Source organism: Camellia sinensis, unplaced genomic scaffold (genome assembly GCF_055761805.1).
Source record: "Camellia sinensis isolate YWXY unplaced genomic scaffold, ASM5576180v1 Unanchor1, whole genome shotgun sequence".
In the NCBI taxonomy this organism is placed as follows: Eukaryota; Viridiplantae; Streptophyta; class Magnoliopsida; order Ericales; family Theaceae; genus Camellia; species Camellia sinensis.
Window position 1 is genome coordinate 15,520,001 of NW_028128987.1, and position 15,776 is coordinate 15,535,776.

The 15,776-nt window shown below is 38.2% G+C and overlaps 1 protein-coding gene and 1 pseudogene across 3 annotated transcripts in view; both read right to left on the minus strand.

Annotated features, from left to right (window-relative positions):
• The window catches only part of LOC145814307 (zinc finger CCCH domain-containing protein 56 pseudogene), a 3,596-nt pseudogene extending 3,130 nt beyond the window's left edge, over positions 1–466 (minus strand). Inside the window, exon 1 of the transcript XR_014357642.1 lies at positions 1–466. This exon is cut by the window's left edge and continues 1,040 nt beyond it. The product of XR_014357642.1 is annotated as a zinc finger CCCH domain-containing protein 56 pseudogene (transcript).
• The window catches only part of LOC114271589 (vacuolar sorting protein 3), a 27,353-nt gene extending 13,181 nt beyond the window's left edge, over positions 1–14,172 (minus strand). For both annotated transcript variants that reach the window (XR_014357616.1, XM_028213205.2), the window contains exons 1-7: positions 12,801–14,172; positions 9,167–9,442; positions 7,144–7,340; positions 6,363–6,504; positions 5,299–5,571; positions 5,124–5,193; positions 4,193–4,241 (exon numbers count right to left, since the gene is read on the minus strand). Coding sequence is in view for 1 of the 2 variants with exons in the window: in XM_028213205.2 (XP_028069006.2) it covers positions 4,193–4,241; positions 5,124–5,193; positions 5,299–5,571; positions 6,363–6,504; positions 7,144–7,340; positions 9,167–9,442; positions 12,801–13,964 (2,171 nt within the window). In the remaining variant the exon portion in view is untranslated. The remainder of the gene's footprint in view (positions 1–4,192; positions 4,242–5,123; positions 5,194–5,298; positions 5,572–6,362; positions 6,505–7,143; positions 7,341–9,166; positions 9,443–12,800) is intronic.
• Between the last annotated feature and the right edge of the window lie 1,604 nt (positions 14,173–15,776).

Genomic DNA, 15,776 nt, shown 5'->3' on the forward strand with positions numbered 1-15,776 from the left:
GACCATTTTCTGGAGACGATAAGTGTGATGAGGAATTCGATTTCTCACCACCAAAGGATACCTTAATGTCCGGTAGATGAACAGAATCATCATTCCTGAGGAGCCTTTCAAGGGTATCTTTCAAGTCAGGAAACTTTGAAGGAGCGACAATAACATCAATAGGTCTATGGCCATTGCCATCAGTCAAATTGCGATCTGCACCAGCAAGTAACAACATCTGTACAACATCAACAGCATTGACAGATCCACTAGATGCAGCACAGTGAAGGGCAGTGCTCTTATCTGGGCCACAGGAAAGATTTACATCTGCCTCGGATAAAGAGAGTATTAGTTTTACAACATCAACACTGCCATACATGGCAGCAACCATTAACGGGGTTCGATTCTCGAGTACCATCTGTTTTGCTGCAGTGGTTATTGGCGGTGATTGGAGAGGAGGTATGTGTTGGAGGTTTCAATTGGTTGAGGTCTGGTGGGCGGTTAAGGCAAAGTTGCCGCCCGCCAGAAGGCGAAGAGCACCAAGAGCTTAACCTCTAGCTCTGATACCATGTTAAAATTGATGTATTATTGATTGATATATATTTTGTATACAATGACTCTCCTATATATAGAAGAGAAAAACATATTCACCTACCACACTCAACTCTCACCTAACACACTTACATCTACCTACCACACTCAACTCTCACCTAACACACTCAACTCTACCTACCACACTTACAAATAGTTTCCAAGGTGACACATCAAAGAGTAATCTACATATTTATTTTTTTTCTTTTTGATAAATAAACAAACTGTTAAAATCCACCTACTCTCCACCTACTTCACCCACTTAAACCTACTCCACTAAACCTAACCCACTACACCACTACCACCTCACCTACTCCACTAAACCTAACCCACTACACCACTACCACCTCCACTTCACCTACTCCTTACCTACTACACACTCACCATCTTCTATATATAGGAATCATGAATCATTGTAATTAATATAACATTATGTATCAATCAATAATACAATTCTCTATTTTTCTTTATACATTAAATTTCTACATGGTATCAGAGCAGGTTTAGAACCTAGTATTTTCGCTTCACCGGCGGGCGGCAACCTCACCTTAGCCGCCCGCCGGACCTCAACCTATTCCGCTGTCATCTCTATCAATACATATAGCTTCTTCCATGGCAGATCTCTCTCCTTTCACCTATTAGAAGTACTGAACTTCTCCAGCCTGCACATTGATGTCAGTTTTGATGCCCTTGAGAGACTTGTTACTAGGTGCAAGTCATTAAGTGTTTTGAAGGTCAATAAGAATGTCAACTTGAAACAAGTACAGAGGCTACTTGTACGGGCTCCTCAGTTGATGGAGCTTGGTACTGGAAACTTTCAACAAGACCTTGCACCGCGCCAGTATGTAGCGCTTGAACGTGCATTCAACCACTGCAAAAAATCTGCACACCCTATCAGGTTTATGGGAAGCTACGGCCCTTTATCTTCCTGTTCTTTACCCAGCTTGTGCGAGTCTGGCATTCTTGAATTTGAGCTATTCAACTCTTCTGCAATAGTGGGGGTGTTCTAGGGCTTGTTCCCACTCTCTCTCCTCCTATCTCCTATCACTTTTCTGGATAATATCTTAAGCAATCTGTCTCCACCGCCTAAACTTTATTTTTTTATTATAAAACTTAATTGGTGCTCTCGCCCTGTTCCCCACTCCATCCTTTATTATTTTTATTCATCATTATATATTCATCATCACCATGCTTATCATTTCATCACCATCATCATATTTTTTGTTATTTGATTCCCTTACTTTTCACAAAAAAAAAAAAAAAAAAAAAAAAAAAAAAATTCCAAACACCATTGCTGTTTTTCACAAATCCGTGTGATAAAGATTTGCACACCATATTTTATTCCTCTCAGGGATCAACCCCGATCACAATTTTACAACCAAAAAAAAAAAAAAAAACACAACACCAAAAGCTTTGTTTTCCTTTTCTGCAGACGGCCACCCACTGCCCTTACTTCTTCGCCTATTCCGCCGGTCTTTTCTTCTTGCCTCCGTCCTGGGCGGCTCTTGCCGGTGTTGCCTCCGTGTTTCCCACTCCACTGGGCACGATCACTACTCCCTGCTCCTCCACTGCAGCATATGGCGGACCTCCAAATCGGAACATCACGGTGGCCTTCCGCTTCAGCTCCTTGTTTTCCGCCTTTAGCACACTTATCTCTGCTCGCGCATCCTTATACATGCGCTGGAGCAGAGCCAGTTGGGCGTTTAATTGCTGCACCTCATTTGTCCTACTCTGCAGCCGGTTCGACAAATTTGTAACCGCAGTCATGGTTTCCACACATGACTTCAAGGTATACTGATTGGCCTCCACATCCGACTGCACTGCCATTCTTTGCTCCACAGACCGCATAGGAAAGTTCAACGGAGCAAACTCCGGGGCGCTTGGTTGAGGTTCCAGTGCCACCGCACCAGTTATCTCTCTTGTTGACTCATTGAGGTCGGGAAAGAGAGTGAGTAGACCACGGGATGAAGATGCCGTATTCTGGGTAGCTGAACGGGAAGAAGAGGCCATTGTTCAGATGTTTCAGAGAAGGGTTGGATACAAAGTCTTTACCGAGTGTTTCAGAATAACAATGTTTAGAGAGTTTCAGACTGGTTTCCACAGCCTCCGCATTGGTTTATATCGACACTGACGAAGCGGCCGACACGCGCACTGTCGATCACGTGCATCGCCGCGTGTCTGGCGCGCCTTTTGATGGCTCGTCTTTTGATGAATTGGGCACGCCTTTTGACAAAAATGGGCACACCTTTTGAGGGTGCAACTTTTTCAAGGGTCCGACAAGACTCTGTAAACTGTCCCGACATAGATTCCGGTTAGTTTCTACAGGGGTCCGACAAGACTCTGTAAACTGTCCCGACATTGATTCCGGTTAGTTTCTACAAGGGTCCGACAAGACTCTGTAAACTGTCCCGACATTGATTCCGGTTAGCTCCCTTATGGGTCCGACAAGACTCTGTAAACTGTCCCGACATTGATTCCGGTTAGTTTCTACAAGGGTCCAGCAAGACTCTGTAAACTGTCACAACAACTGTCAGAACATTGTCTGCTACAACGGTCCGACATGACCCCATAAACTGTCTTCTACATCGGTCTGACACCGCCATCCAGTGTCCTCTACACCGTTATGACACCACCATACAGTGTCCTCTACAACGTTATGACACCCCCATACAGTGTCCTCTACAACGTTATGACACCACCATACAGTGTCTTCACCATCGGTCTGACACGACCATACAGTGTCTCCTATCCTCTTTTATTTTTATGTATTTTCTTGTTTTTGTTACTCTCTCCAAACTCAAGTTGGTTAGTTCCTATCCCCCTTGAGTTTGCGGGGGGCTGTTAAAATCCACCTACTCTCCACCTACTTCACCCACTTAAACCTACTCCACTAAACCTAACCCACTACACCACTACCACCTCACCTACTCCACTAAACCTAACCCACTACACCACTACCACCTCCACTTCACCTACTCCTTACCTACTACACACTCACCATCTTCTATATATAGGAATCATGAATCATTGTAATTAATATAACATTATGTATCAATCAATAATACAATTCTCTATTTCTCTTTATACATTAAATTTCTACACAAACTTTATTAGAAAAGCATCAAAGTTGATGCAAACAATACAAAAATCAAGCCTAGAGTAATCTACATATGTACCCACTAACTCATACTTGCAACCAGAAATTTGGAAGATCTACAAGGCCGCAGCCCTGACTAGAAACAAAACTAAAAAAATTAATTAATTAATTAATTGGCATTGATTCATTTTTTCAGTTATCATTTTTCAAGTTTTCAGAAACAAAAATAATAAAAAGTTCAAAAACATCCATTCTTTTCATATCATGTTTACATTAGCAGTTGCGGTAACAAATCAAACAAACACAGAAGATAAAAGGTACTATCCCATTAAACAAACTCAGACAATAACAGATGCTAGCCCTTATGTTTGGAATTTTAACCATCCAAGTAGCTCAAAAAATGGAAGAAAAAAAAGACTGAAGGTCATAAGAACAGAATTATGACAGAAAACTGCATGGGCTTTGCTATTATGAATTACTTTCCAGAAATAATGTTGCAGATACAATAACTTAGGAGGAGCATACCTTTGCAGAATTTCCACCTTCTTCGGATCAATAGCAGAAATTACTTCATCTGTAACAAAAGTTACATTAAAAACAAAGGTAGCAAAACAGGAAAATTATTTTCCAAGTAAAAATAACATATGCACATCATTATAACTATTTATTAAGCATGTCCCAATGGTTAAGTGATAGAGGTAGACTATTTCAAGAAATATAAATCACATGCAGAAATTCTAAATTATATTTGCAACAGAACACACACACACACACACAAAGTCGTAATCCAAAAAAAGGACGAACCATATACACTATTAAATAAATAAAAAATTTGCTCCTGTCCTGTGCATCCTTTTTTCAGGCACTTAGGCATTTAGATATGAACTCTTGCAGCTATGTTCCAAATCTTCTCACATTCAGTACAATTATTCTTAAACCAAAGGAGTCATACAATATTGAAAAGTAACTACCAACTATGAATCTTTCTTATATACACTTTTTTTTTCCTTCTGTCAATAAATAAACTTCATTTATTCGCAACAAAAATGGGTGTATTGCAAGTAAATTTAAGATCTAATTATATATAGACAGATCTTGTTGCATTCCTTCCACTTTTTGAAAAGTAACTAATCACAGATTGTATAAAGCAAAAAATAAAATAAAATAAAATAAAATTAATGCAAAACCAGCAATGTGTTCTTATGGTAAACCCATTTTATTTTCCCTCTTATTGGATAATACAAACACCAATGATGCCTGAATGGAATGGCAAAGACAAATGAAAATACTGTGCCAGGAGACTCTGTGAGCGAATTACCACATAAAATATATTTACATATATATGAAGACCTTTAACAAGTATTGGGCACCATAAAAAGTACCACAAAACAAATAAAAGCAGCCAATGAAAATGGAAAGTAAAACAACCAAAAACTTTTAAGATTATGAGGCCTGCCTGGTGAAAGCTGATCAGTTCTCTCTGATGTTAATACCCGAACAGCAAGTGCCTGGTCAACATCTGCAATCTAACATGAGAAACCAACATCCTATCAGCCATTGGATTCATGAATCACAGCAACTTTTAACCATTATAATTATCAACAGAACTTGATCAAAATAATTATGCATACCCAACCAATATGTTGCAGTACTAAATCTTGATCAGATGACTTCTCAAGTATCTTTGACGCCTCAATTGCAGCAATCTCCTTGCCGGAAATATGATTATTCAAGGACTGCTGTGAGTCCATTTCCACTTTAGGGTCTTTCCAGTGGCCAGATGAGTAATTTCTTGACAAGATACGCCATATAGCAAGAGCCTTAGAGCTCATCCCTTTACTTGCATACAGGAAGGCAAGCGTCCGCAAATTCCCGGAGTCGTTCAACAAAGTTTCTAACTCCTCCTGCACCGCCCATTGAAGTTGTATGGTCATCCTTCAAGCAGGCTTCTGACTGGCCTCCCGCTTTGAAATACATTGGAATGTAACATTCCACTGTTTACAAACAACTGCACATAGTGCATTGTCTTGAGGCCTACATACAAACTTGATCCTAACCCTACAACTAACACAACACAATATTTTCAAACCCGGAAAAGAGTAGGAGGCTAGTAGGAGGCTATAATTCACATTGCAACTATTGAAATCCACTAAAGATGTTTGCAGTGAAAACTATTCTCCTTATCACTGCAACTTATCCCAATCAGACAGTCACAAACTTGATTAAGATCCTTTTATTTTCCCTAAAGAAAGAGATAGATATTCTCAAAATCAGTGCAATTTATTTCCTCAGCGTGTTCTCAGTCAACACTAATTCTTATGTTTTTTAATGCAACTTGTAGGACACAAACAATTGATTTTTCTATAAATTAAAAATACTTCAAATATTTTTCCATTTTTTATCTGTTCTTTTGTTCATAATATTAAGGGGAAAATGGAATCACAGTTCAAGACTCTGACCCAAAGAGTTTGGCTACTGATGATGAACCACTCTCTTCCACATCTTCCTCAATAATCCCGGGTTTGAAAAATATTGTGTGTGAGATCACAGGTCAATCAAGTGACCCAGCACTTCAAAATGCTGGAGTCCGTTTTGCAGGTTCCTCGTAAGTATGGATAGGAAACTATGCAGAGTATAAGAAACTTAGGGGTTACAAGTCAATAAAAGTACAAAGCAAAAGGAAGATGTCACATACCACTATACAACTGTTCTCAGAAGATGCAAGCCTCTCCATATCTTCTACATGATTTAGGGCTCTATAGAGGTACATCAGAAGAGTGTCAACTCCTTCCTTCACCAAAGGAGTCAGATCTTTTTCCCGAGAAACATGTAAATACCTGTAGTGAAAGAAGGGGAGGTCAAGAAAAGCTTTAGCAACAATCCACCTCCACTTAAAGACAATTTAACATGAACCAGTAATATACAACTGTTAAACTTGCAAGCCATTTTGGTGATATGCTAAATACCTGGGACTGTATTACAAGGCCGTTTGACAAATCTTTTAAATAAAATTATTTGGATTACAGCTTTGGTGGAAGGTGTTTGGCATAACTTATTGCATTCAACTTATATGCTTAATGAACTTAATTTTAACAAACAAAAGCTTGATTTTTCCAAGCTACCTGGGAGTGCTTTTCCAGCTTAAATTTTTAAGCTTTCGAAAGTTGGACCAAAAGGCTCCTCAATATTTTCATAATCATGGGCGTACTCCTTTAAAAATTGCTAGGTTTAAAAAACTATGGCCATTTCGGTATTTATGATTTAAAAGGCTATTTTTTGGATTATTTGCCAACACTGTCAACTTTTCCATATGTCATCCAAAAGTTGCACCATATACTTTTACAACTTATTCAAAGCATTTTCAGCCTATAATCTAAAAATTCATAATCTCAATCTAAAGGTAACTTTTAGGTTTTTCCAGACGGCTTATATTCCACGCCCCTTTAAGAACAAAAAGCAAGAGGAAGAATATACACCTAATGATGTTTTCTATTGCCGATTGCAGTAAATCATCTCTATTTGGTGGATTCAAAAGAAAAGCATCATCTACTGCAGTCTCCACCCCTGCTTTTTTAAGAAAAATAGCTCTTTGGATGGCCATCAATCCATCATCAACAACATTTTCAAGTGGAGAAGGAGGAGGGTGCAAGCCCCAATACCGGTTCCTTGGCACCTGAAAATAAAAACTTAATCAATTTTAAATCAAAGTTCAAAAGCATTGATATGAGTTTATCAACAACTAAACAGCAGAAAGAAGGGGGAAGGGAGGAGATAATTAACAGAAGTAAACTAGATGAAAGTAATTAAAACATACTTGCACTGCAATGTGCACCACCCCAAAACTTACACTCAGTACATATACCAAATCCAGCTAAGATAGCATCTTCCTGTTTCTGTTCTACTTTGAAATCAAGTAATTTCACAACAAATTGCCCCAAATAAGACCAGTCATCAAATATTTAGATGCAAAGTTAAGTAACAGTGGAGTACTCCACAACATGAAAAGTACCAAGATATACAATTTCCTCATCTCTTTCTTAAATGCTATCACTACTACTTATCCCACAAATTTAGTAAAGTTCAAGGAAGCCCTCCCTTCTTACATACTTTGAGAAAAGACCAAACTCTTCAAGAGTGTATAAAACAATATTCCAAGCAAAACCAAGCAACTAGAGATAAAATAAATCTAAGAGATAAAGGACAAGTTCACATTATGTTGGGTTAAGAGCCCCTGAAACCATTTTTTGATATCAAATCAACCCATCGATTAGCTTTTCAATTTCATTTAAAAAGATAAAGAAAATGGTGAGCAAGCATGCAAGTGCCTATGTGGGAGAGAGAATCCCCCAGTCACAATATTGTTGGGATATACTAGAATGGAAGGGGTGTGGGTGCCTCCTGATTGCAATAAGAGGATACTTGGGGGGGGGGGGGGGGGGGGGGGGGGGGGGGGGCGCTCCAACTAAAATAGTTCCCAGTTGTTATGTACGAGTGAGATTCTCTAACAATGTTTGTATCACATGAACTCTACAAGAATTAAATTAGAGCTTCCCTTATGCAAGATTACCTAGATATTTTGGTTTGAATGACAGTAAAAATAAAAATAAAAAAAAGGGAAGTTCAAAAGTATTCAAAGTGTTTGATTAGATTCTAGTGATAAAAAGGGCTTTGAGAAGTTCCGTAGAAGAAGAAATTCACAAAGAAAGAAAAAGAAAGGGAAAGAAATGAACCATAACCGTGAATCATGACTGCTATCCCCATTCAAATCAACAAAAATTTCCGCAATCATTCATTAACCAAGACAAAGCATTCATTGTATTTAAACCTCATCTTACATCAAGGGCACAAGCAAAGTTATGACCAGATGGAACTCAAATTTTGAAGAAACTATTTAAGTTAATAACAGGCTGGATTAAAGACTCACAACCCAGCTCAAGTTAGAACTCAAATTAAATAGACACTTTTAGAAAATACACTCATAAGAATACTTAGTTTCAGCAAATAAAACTTTTCCAGAATCCTAGACCAACACAAATAATAACTACCAACAATAGAGCAAGTAACAAAACCTCATAATAAAATACTTACTTTTAACACCAATCAACATGTAGAATTACGAAGAAACTCTCAAATTAAAAACTAGTGAGGAAAAAAATCTCTATGAAGCATTAGTTCACAGGTCACTGCATCAATCATTATCTGTAATTAAGTGTGACAAAGCATAAGAAACCTTTAGTTTATGCAAGTGATGCACGATTTCCTAGTTTAAAACACCAAAGAAACCATGAAACTGAACCAAAAAAGAAAAACAAAAACAAAGTATAGCATAAAAACCATTCCTAGTTTGGTATTAGCTACTAATAATTTGTCAGAAAGAAAATTTTCCAGCCAAATTTTCTGATCAATAACTAGCACAATCAGCAGCCTTGTGTTGAAGCAATATCACAAGCAAATATAGTATATATCGTGACCATAGAAATAAGCAAAAGTAGTATATACCAGCAATGACCACCGATTTGGGTCTCGCATGATAAATGGGAATATTTCAGAAGGCTGCATAGTTTCTGACAGCAAGAAGTGATTTACTGCTTCCTCAAAATGCAAGTCAAACAGCAAGAGGAAACCCACTTGAGCATGAACAAAGGACAGCATTTCCTTTGTCATTTCACCTTCACTTTGAAGCTCCTCCACCAAGGAGATGGCTTCCTCAAAGTTCTTCTTGCGCAACAGGTCTTTGATTTGTTCTTCCGACAGTACTTTCCCATAGCAAATAACCTGGCAATAACATAAAACAGTATGATTTTCCAAACATTCTACCACCCTAAGTACTAAATATACTAATAACTAGAACTGCAGGAAATACCCAACAGAACTTATTTATCACGAGGCCTCATTTTTTAAGTACAAGAGACCAGTATTGTGAACTTACAGGGCACAAGGATAAACAGCCAACATATAAACTGGTCTGCAAGTATAGTTAATCTAAACTAGATTGTTAGAGTTGTTAGTTTTTCATATTATGCCAAAGGTAGCTTTGTAATCTCATATCGCACTAATATAAATACATTCTGAGGTGCAGAGTAGATGATAAAGCCCTAAACTTATTTCTCTGCACTTCTTCTTCCTTCTTCTCTTCTTACTTAACCCTAATTTTCATTCAGATGATTTAACCCAATAACCCAAAAATACCACTACGCATGCTGAAACACATAAAATCCATTGATATATAAACAATTATTAGTTAAAACAACATTACACTGAAAAAACATACAACCAAAAACAAACACCACTTCAATGGAGTAACAATGCCCTTGAACAACTTTACAAATGCCGAGGTTAGGACAGGAAATGAACTGAGCCCGTCATGAAAACATGATCCCATTGAAAAGCTCACTCATCAATAGACAAACCAAGCTTAAGCACTCCCTCGGCTTGGCTGAGGATTCCCGTATCTACTCATAATTGACATGCACAATGCTGCCTCAACTCAATCGAACAGCCTCCTAAATGAATGTTTCTCTGCCTATTCTTGTCCTCCGAGAACTAACACACTCACTCTCCGGCCAAGTGTGCCCTTTTCATGACATTTGCTCAGTCTTGCCATGGTTGGCTAAGCAATCTCCACCGAGAAAAGGTCTCCAGAATCCAAAAGGCACCTCGATGCTACCAATGTTGCCTAGGTTGGGAATAGGGCCTAAGAAGCCCCTCTAGGTTGGTGTCATGGTCATGGGGCATTTGACCTCTACTCGGGATCACTAAAGGATCTATGGCTTGGAGACTACAATTGAGGGGTCATCGAGGAGATTCATCATCCGCTCCCTCAAAGGGGCTTGCACCTTCACCGATCTTAGAGAGAGAGAGAGAGAGAGGAGCCTCTACAAGAAGACATAGCCAGACTTGACCAAGAAATGTGATACCTCATTAGGCGTATCATACTAACCATTATAGCTTCTTTTTATTACCTTTTGATGACAGCATACCTGCCCACTACACTCCTCCAACCCCCAAGGTCTAAGCGGAGGTACAATTGATAGTTGAGAAACCATCAAATTGTTGAACCAAGGCAGTCAAGCCACATGTGTTTGAGTAAGACTTTGTGCAAAACTGAGCTGACCCCCATGGTTCTACAATCCTACACAAGGAGACCACCTCCATGCATGTAGATACACAATCAACCCTCAACTTCCTTTGGCAAGTTCAAAAGCCGTCTCTACTGCCACTCTCCCATCTTCTAAGACCGCCTCAACTCTAATTAGTGCTTACCATCTTCCCAGAAGACCCCACTCTAGCCACCTCAGAGCAACCCTCCATAGTGAGATTCTAAGGATGCATTTGTTGTGAAGAATGCTAGTTTGACGACCAACATCCAATGTCAGGGTAAGAGATGCCTAGGAATGTTTGGGAATCAAATATTCCCATGCTAGTCTAGATACATTAAAAAATGTCACAAAAAAAAGGGTTCTCTGTCACTGTGATATTTAGTTTGACTATATACAACAAAGAAAGAAAACAATTAAAGAATAAACTTTCAAAACAATATATCCTAAAACAGAATTACTTAATTTGGGGTTGAATGGGTAATGCCTCATTTAGTTGTGACTCTTTTGCCTTGTTGGGGGAGTGGTCGCCCTAGGCAGCCAAAGAAGAAACTTTGGGAGCCTATGCCCTTGTACGCCATGTGCTGTATTCGCCAGAAAAACTGGTAGGTCATTTGAGGGTAATTATCATTCTTTCTTTGTATTTTTTATGAGAAAATATTTTCCCTTTTGTATCTCATAATTTTTTTTTTGGGGGGGGGTGGGAGGTGTATAACTTATATATGCCAATGGATATATAAGCTCAGGGCTTCAACAAATACTTTGCAGCCCATTCATTTTACACCTTTAACCGTACGCTTATTTTCAAAAATATTGCAACAATAATTTCAGCTAATTGTTCTTGAGGTTACAACTTTAATTTAAAGTTGGAATATTGTTTTCACTGTTATACCTTTTTTTTGTTTAAATTATAAAATAAAATAAAAAACGATAATTAGATTTATTTTGTATAAATTAATAAATTTAAAGGTTAAGGTGAATGCATAACACAAGTCGTATACCTCTTGTGAGGCGGAGCATAAGCCTCAAGGCATAAGTATTTTCAAAGTTCTAATTTTTATATTTAGTAAATAAATGAAATACTTTAAAATAGTAAAAGATATTTAAAATTAAATAAAGAAATGTCAACACTTTTTTCCTCAAGGCGTCCAATATTTTTGCTGCAAAGAAAGAAGTTTTCACTTAATGAAGGTGAAATCGATGCTCTTAAGTTTCAATTATTGAGTTTCTTACTTGAACCTTCAGAGTGTTCTCTTTTTATGTTTAAACCATGTATTAGACTAAAGTTCAACAACAGCCCAAGACAAGGTATCCATACGTGTAGTCCTCATATGCTTATGTTTAAAAGACAGAAGCAACTGAGACGCATGTCTCAAAATGTGATGCACAAGCCTTCTGGGAGTGTTGCTTGAAAATAAAAACCTTGATATGTTTTACCATAGCCTAGCCTCAATGCAAGCCTCAAATAACACCTTCTAAAACTCTGGTATAAATAATTTATTTTAATTTTTAAATTACAATACTAAAAATAAAATTACCTTTATCAATGATCAACTTATTTTCTAAACATTAAATGGCTTAAGGCATATGGTTGTCAAATTTCCTTTCATATTTTTAATTTTGATTACAATGGGAATCAGAGCACCCACCACCACTCCCCAGATTAATCAGATTCCCACTATATGAAAGTTGTCACACCAAGAACACATGACAGTCAGCAAACATGGAATAAACAGCAATGGGAATGGGATCCCCAGTCCCACACTCGATTCCTGTCAATCAAACACGCCTTAAATTTGTCATCCCTTCTCATTGGTTCAAGCCAAAGAAAAATACAGGAGGCATCTACAACTTGGGACTCCTTTTGTGATCATCTATGCATATGAGCATCCACTTAAAACAATTTACTAAGAAAATCCAATAATATACCAATACATAACCACACCTTCAATTAGCCCATTCAAATGCCCAGAGCAACTATTAACAAACAATTAACGCCAACTATTACCAGAGATCAATATGGTTTACTTGCATACCTTGGATGGTGTTGCTACAACAATAAGTTGCCCACCCCCATTTTCATCTGCTACAACACATGAACCAACTTCTTCATCAGCAAAAGAAACAATTTGAATACAGTTGCCCGATCTTTTATGATACAACTCCATCTTCCCATTCCTCACAACAGCTACACATGAGGCTATCTCCCCAACAGAATCTGGAGCACGACGGAATATCAAACTTCCACCAACCGGTTGCCCTTGTGCATTAACAATGACCCCCACATTGTCCACCAACAACAACACCTTGTATTCTTTCAGCAACAATTTGAGTCGCGGACTAGCTGGATCGGGAAGTGAAAATATCAAGCCACCTAGCCCGGTAACACAAGAATACAAAAAGTACCCACTTAAACTACCAACGATTATTGAATCATCAAGCCACACCATGGTTTTAACCCCATCAACACATTGAATTTCTTTCAAAATTAGAAAAGACCCACCATCACCACCATCGTCACCATGACTGTCACTCCTCCCAATTCTAAGCTCCACCAACACCAATCTCCTACCGGTCACAATGGCGAAAACACAATTACCATCCCTATGAAGCTCTGATTCTTTTACTTTCAAGCCATTCGATCTAATCCCACTAGCACCACCAAGTTTCTGTAACAACCTTAGGCCCGTTCTCGAAAACTCCGACGAACTAGCACCACTACTATCTCCCCCCACCAAATCAGTACTCTCCGAAACACCGCTCCGAACTCTCCTGGCAACTACACTAACCCCTTTGAAAACCCCCAACTTCCTAACTGGTTGACGCAAAAGCAAATCAACAAGAAACAAAAACCCACCTGAAAGCACCAAAACCTGCCCAACATGATCAATTATATGCACATAATCCACCGATGACACGCTCACCGAAGTGTATCGCAGAAAAGAAACACTTTTTGCAGGCACAGAATTGTTATTGTTGTTGTTGAATTGATTCGAATTTTGGGTATTTGAATTGGGAGGTGAATTAGGGTCTAGGGAGAGCAAGAGAAGGGTTCCGGAATCGGTGCCGGCGAAGATTAGGGTTTGGGAATCGGAGAGGGTGGAGAAAGCGAGGGATCGAATGGAGGAAGAGAGAGAAGAGGGATTGATGTCAGCGAGTGGTTCGAGAACTGTGCGAGTGGTTAGTTGGAGTTTGGCCATTGAAGGTTAGAGAGAGGGAAGGTCAAGGGTTTTGGGGAGATGTTAGGGATTGGTCTTCTTCTTCGAAGAAACCGCCATTGAAGAAGAAGTGGTGAGAGAGATGTGAGATTTGCGTGCGAAGTGGGAAATGAAATAAGTAGTTGAGAGAGAGCTTGAGCGCTGTATTTTGGAAATCGGACCCTCCATCGACCCGTAAAAGAGACTGCTTGCTTGTTTGCTTTGTTGGTCTGGATGTTATAAATTTGGTTTACTATTACGCCACTTTTGTTTGGACAGTTAGAAAGGAAATTGAGATTGGTACTAAAGTGGGATTGTTAATATTGTATTTATTTTGACCGATGGGAATGATATTGATAGTGAGTTCTGAATTAGGATGGGACAAATTGGTTTGGAGGTTTTTTTAAAAAAAATAATTAATAAAATAAGATTTCATATTTAAATTATAATTATTTTATTTTTTCTTTGATAATTATAAAATTAATTATAGAAAAAGAATTTAAAAAAATTAATTAGATTAAGTTAGTTAAAAAGTCAAAAAATCAATTACAATAGCCAAATTCCCAAACCAACCCTATGGGCTCTTTTGGAAAGTGAGTTGGTAGTCAAAAGTCAACTTTTAACTCATTTTTTATCACATCATTTCTTACATTTTTTATACATTTTTTAAAAAAAAATCAAAAAAAATTAAAAAAACCAACTTTTAACTATCTTTCAAAAACAACCCATGCCATTTTGAGGATTTAAAGGCTAGTTCTATGAACCTGCCTTTAGGGATGGCAATTTAAACCCGACCCGACGGGGACCCACCCCCGACCCCGATTAGAGCGATTTTCTCCCGAAAAATACTCCCGACGGGTTGGGGATGGCATTCGAAAATGAATCCCCGATAATTTTCAAGGCGAGGACGGTGATATGTTTCCCAGCCCCGGCCCCAGTCCCAGCCCCGTTCCCGTTTCCTCAAAGTAAAATTATTAGGGCAAACTTCACTTTACCCCCTTATGGTATAGGCCATGTACGGATCACCCCCCTGACGTTCGAATATCACCACATAACTCCCCTGTGGTTAACGAAATGAAGTGCACAGTTAACACCGTTTACATCAGAAGTAAAAAGACTATTTTGCCCTTGTATATATAACTTTTGTTTAACATTTCTTCTTCAACAATTGTGCATTTGAGAAGAACAAGAGAGAGAACTCAGGGTTTTGAAATATGAAATTAGGGTTTTGACTTAACAAATTAATTTAAACAACAAAGACATGCCATGTTCTTTCTCCTTCTCTCTCTAAAATTACAACCCTACCATTCATCTACCTCTACTCACACTTATCATATTATGAGCGATTCAAAAGGTCGAAAAGGAATTCAATTCCACCGAACCAGAACAAAACCATCATCATCATGATTCGGCAGTCGAAGATCACAAATGGGTCTTGATCGAATCAAATTCTAAGTTCAAAATAGAAATGGGTTTGGATCCGAACCCGTTTTACGCCGAATCGTTCGTCGAATGGGATGTGCGAGCACCATTAGAGGTGATATACGAAGTGTACGAAAATGATCAAAATGACAATGTCTTGGACGAGAAAGAATAGAGATACCCATCGCTGTGAATAATTTAGGAATTTAGTATTTAGATTTTCAATTGATTTGTAGAATATTGAATGATTGGATAATATATATATATACACATATTTACAGGTTATAAATATACATATATATACAAATTATATATATATATATTATTCACTGTGCATATATATGTTTGTGATACAATTTGCAAGTTTATATATATATATACATTTACAGGTTA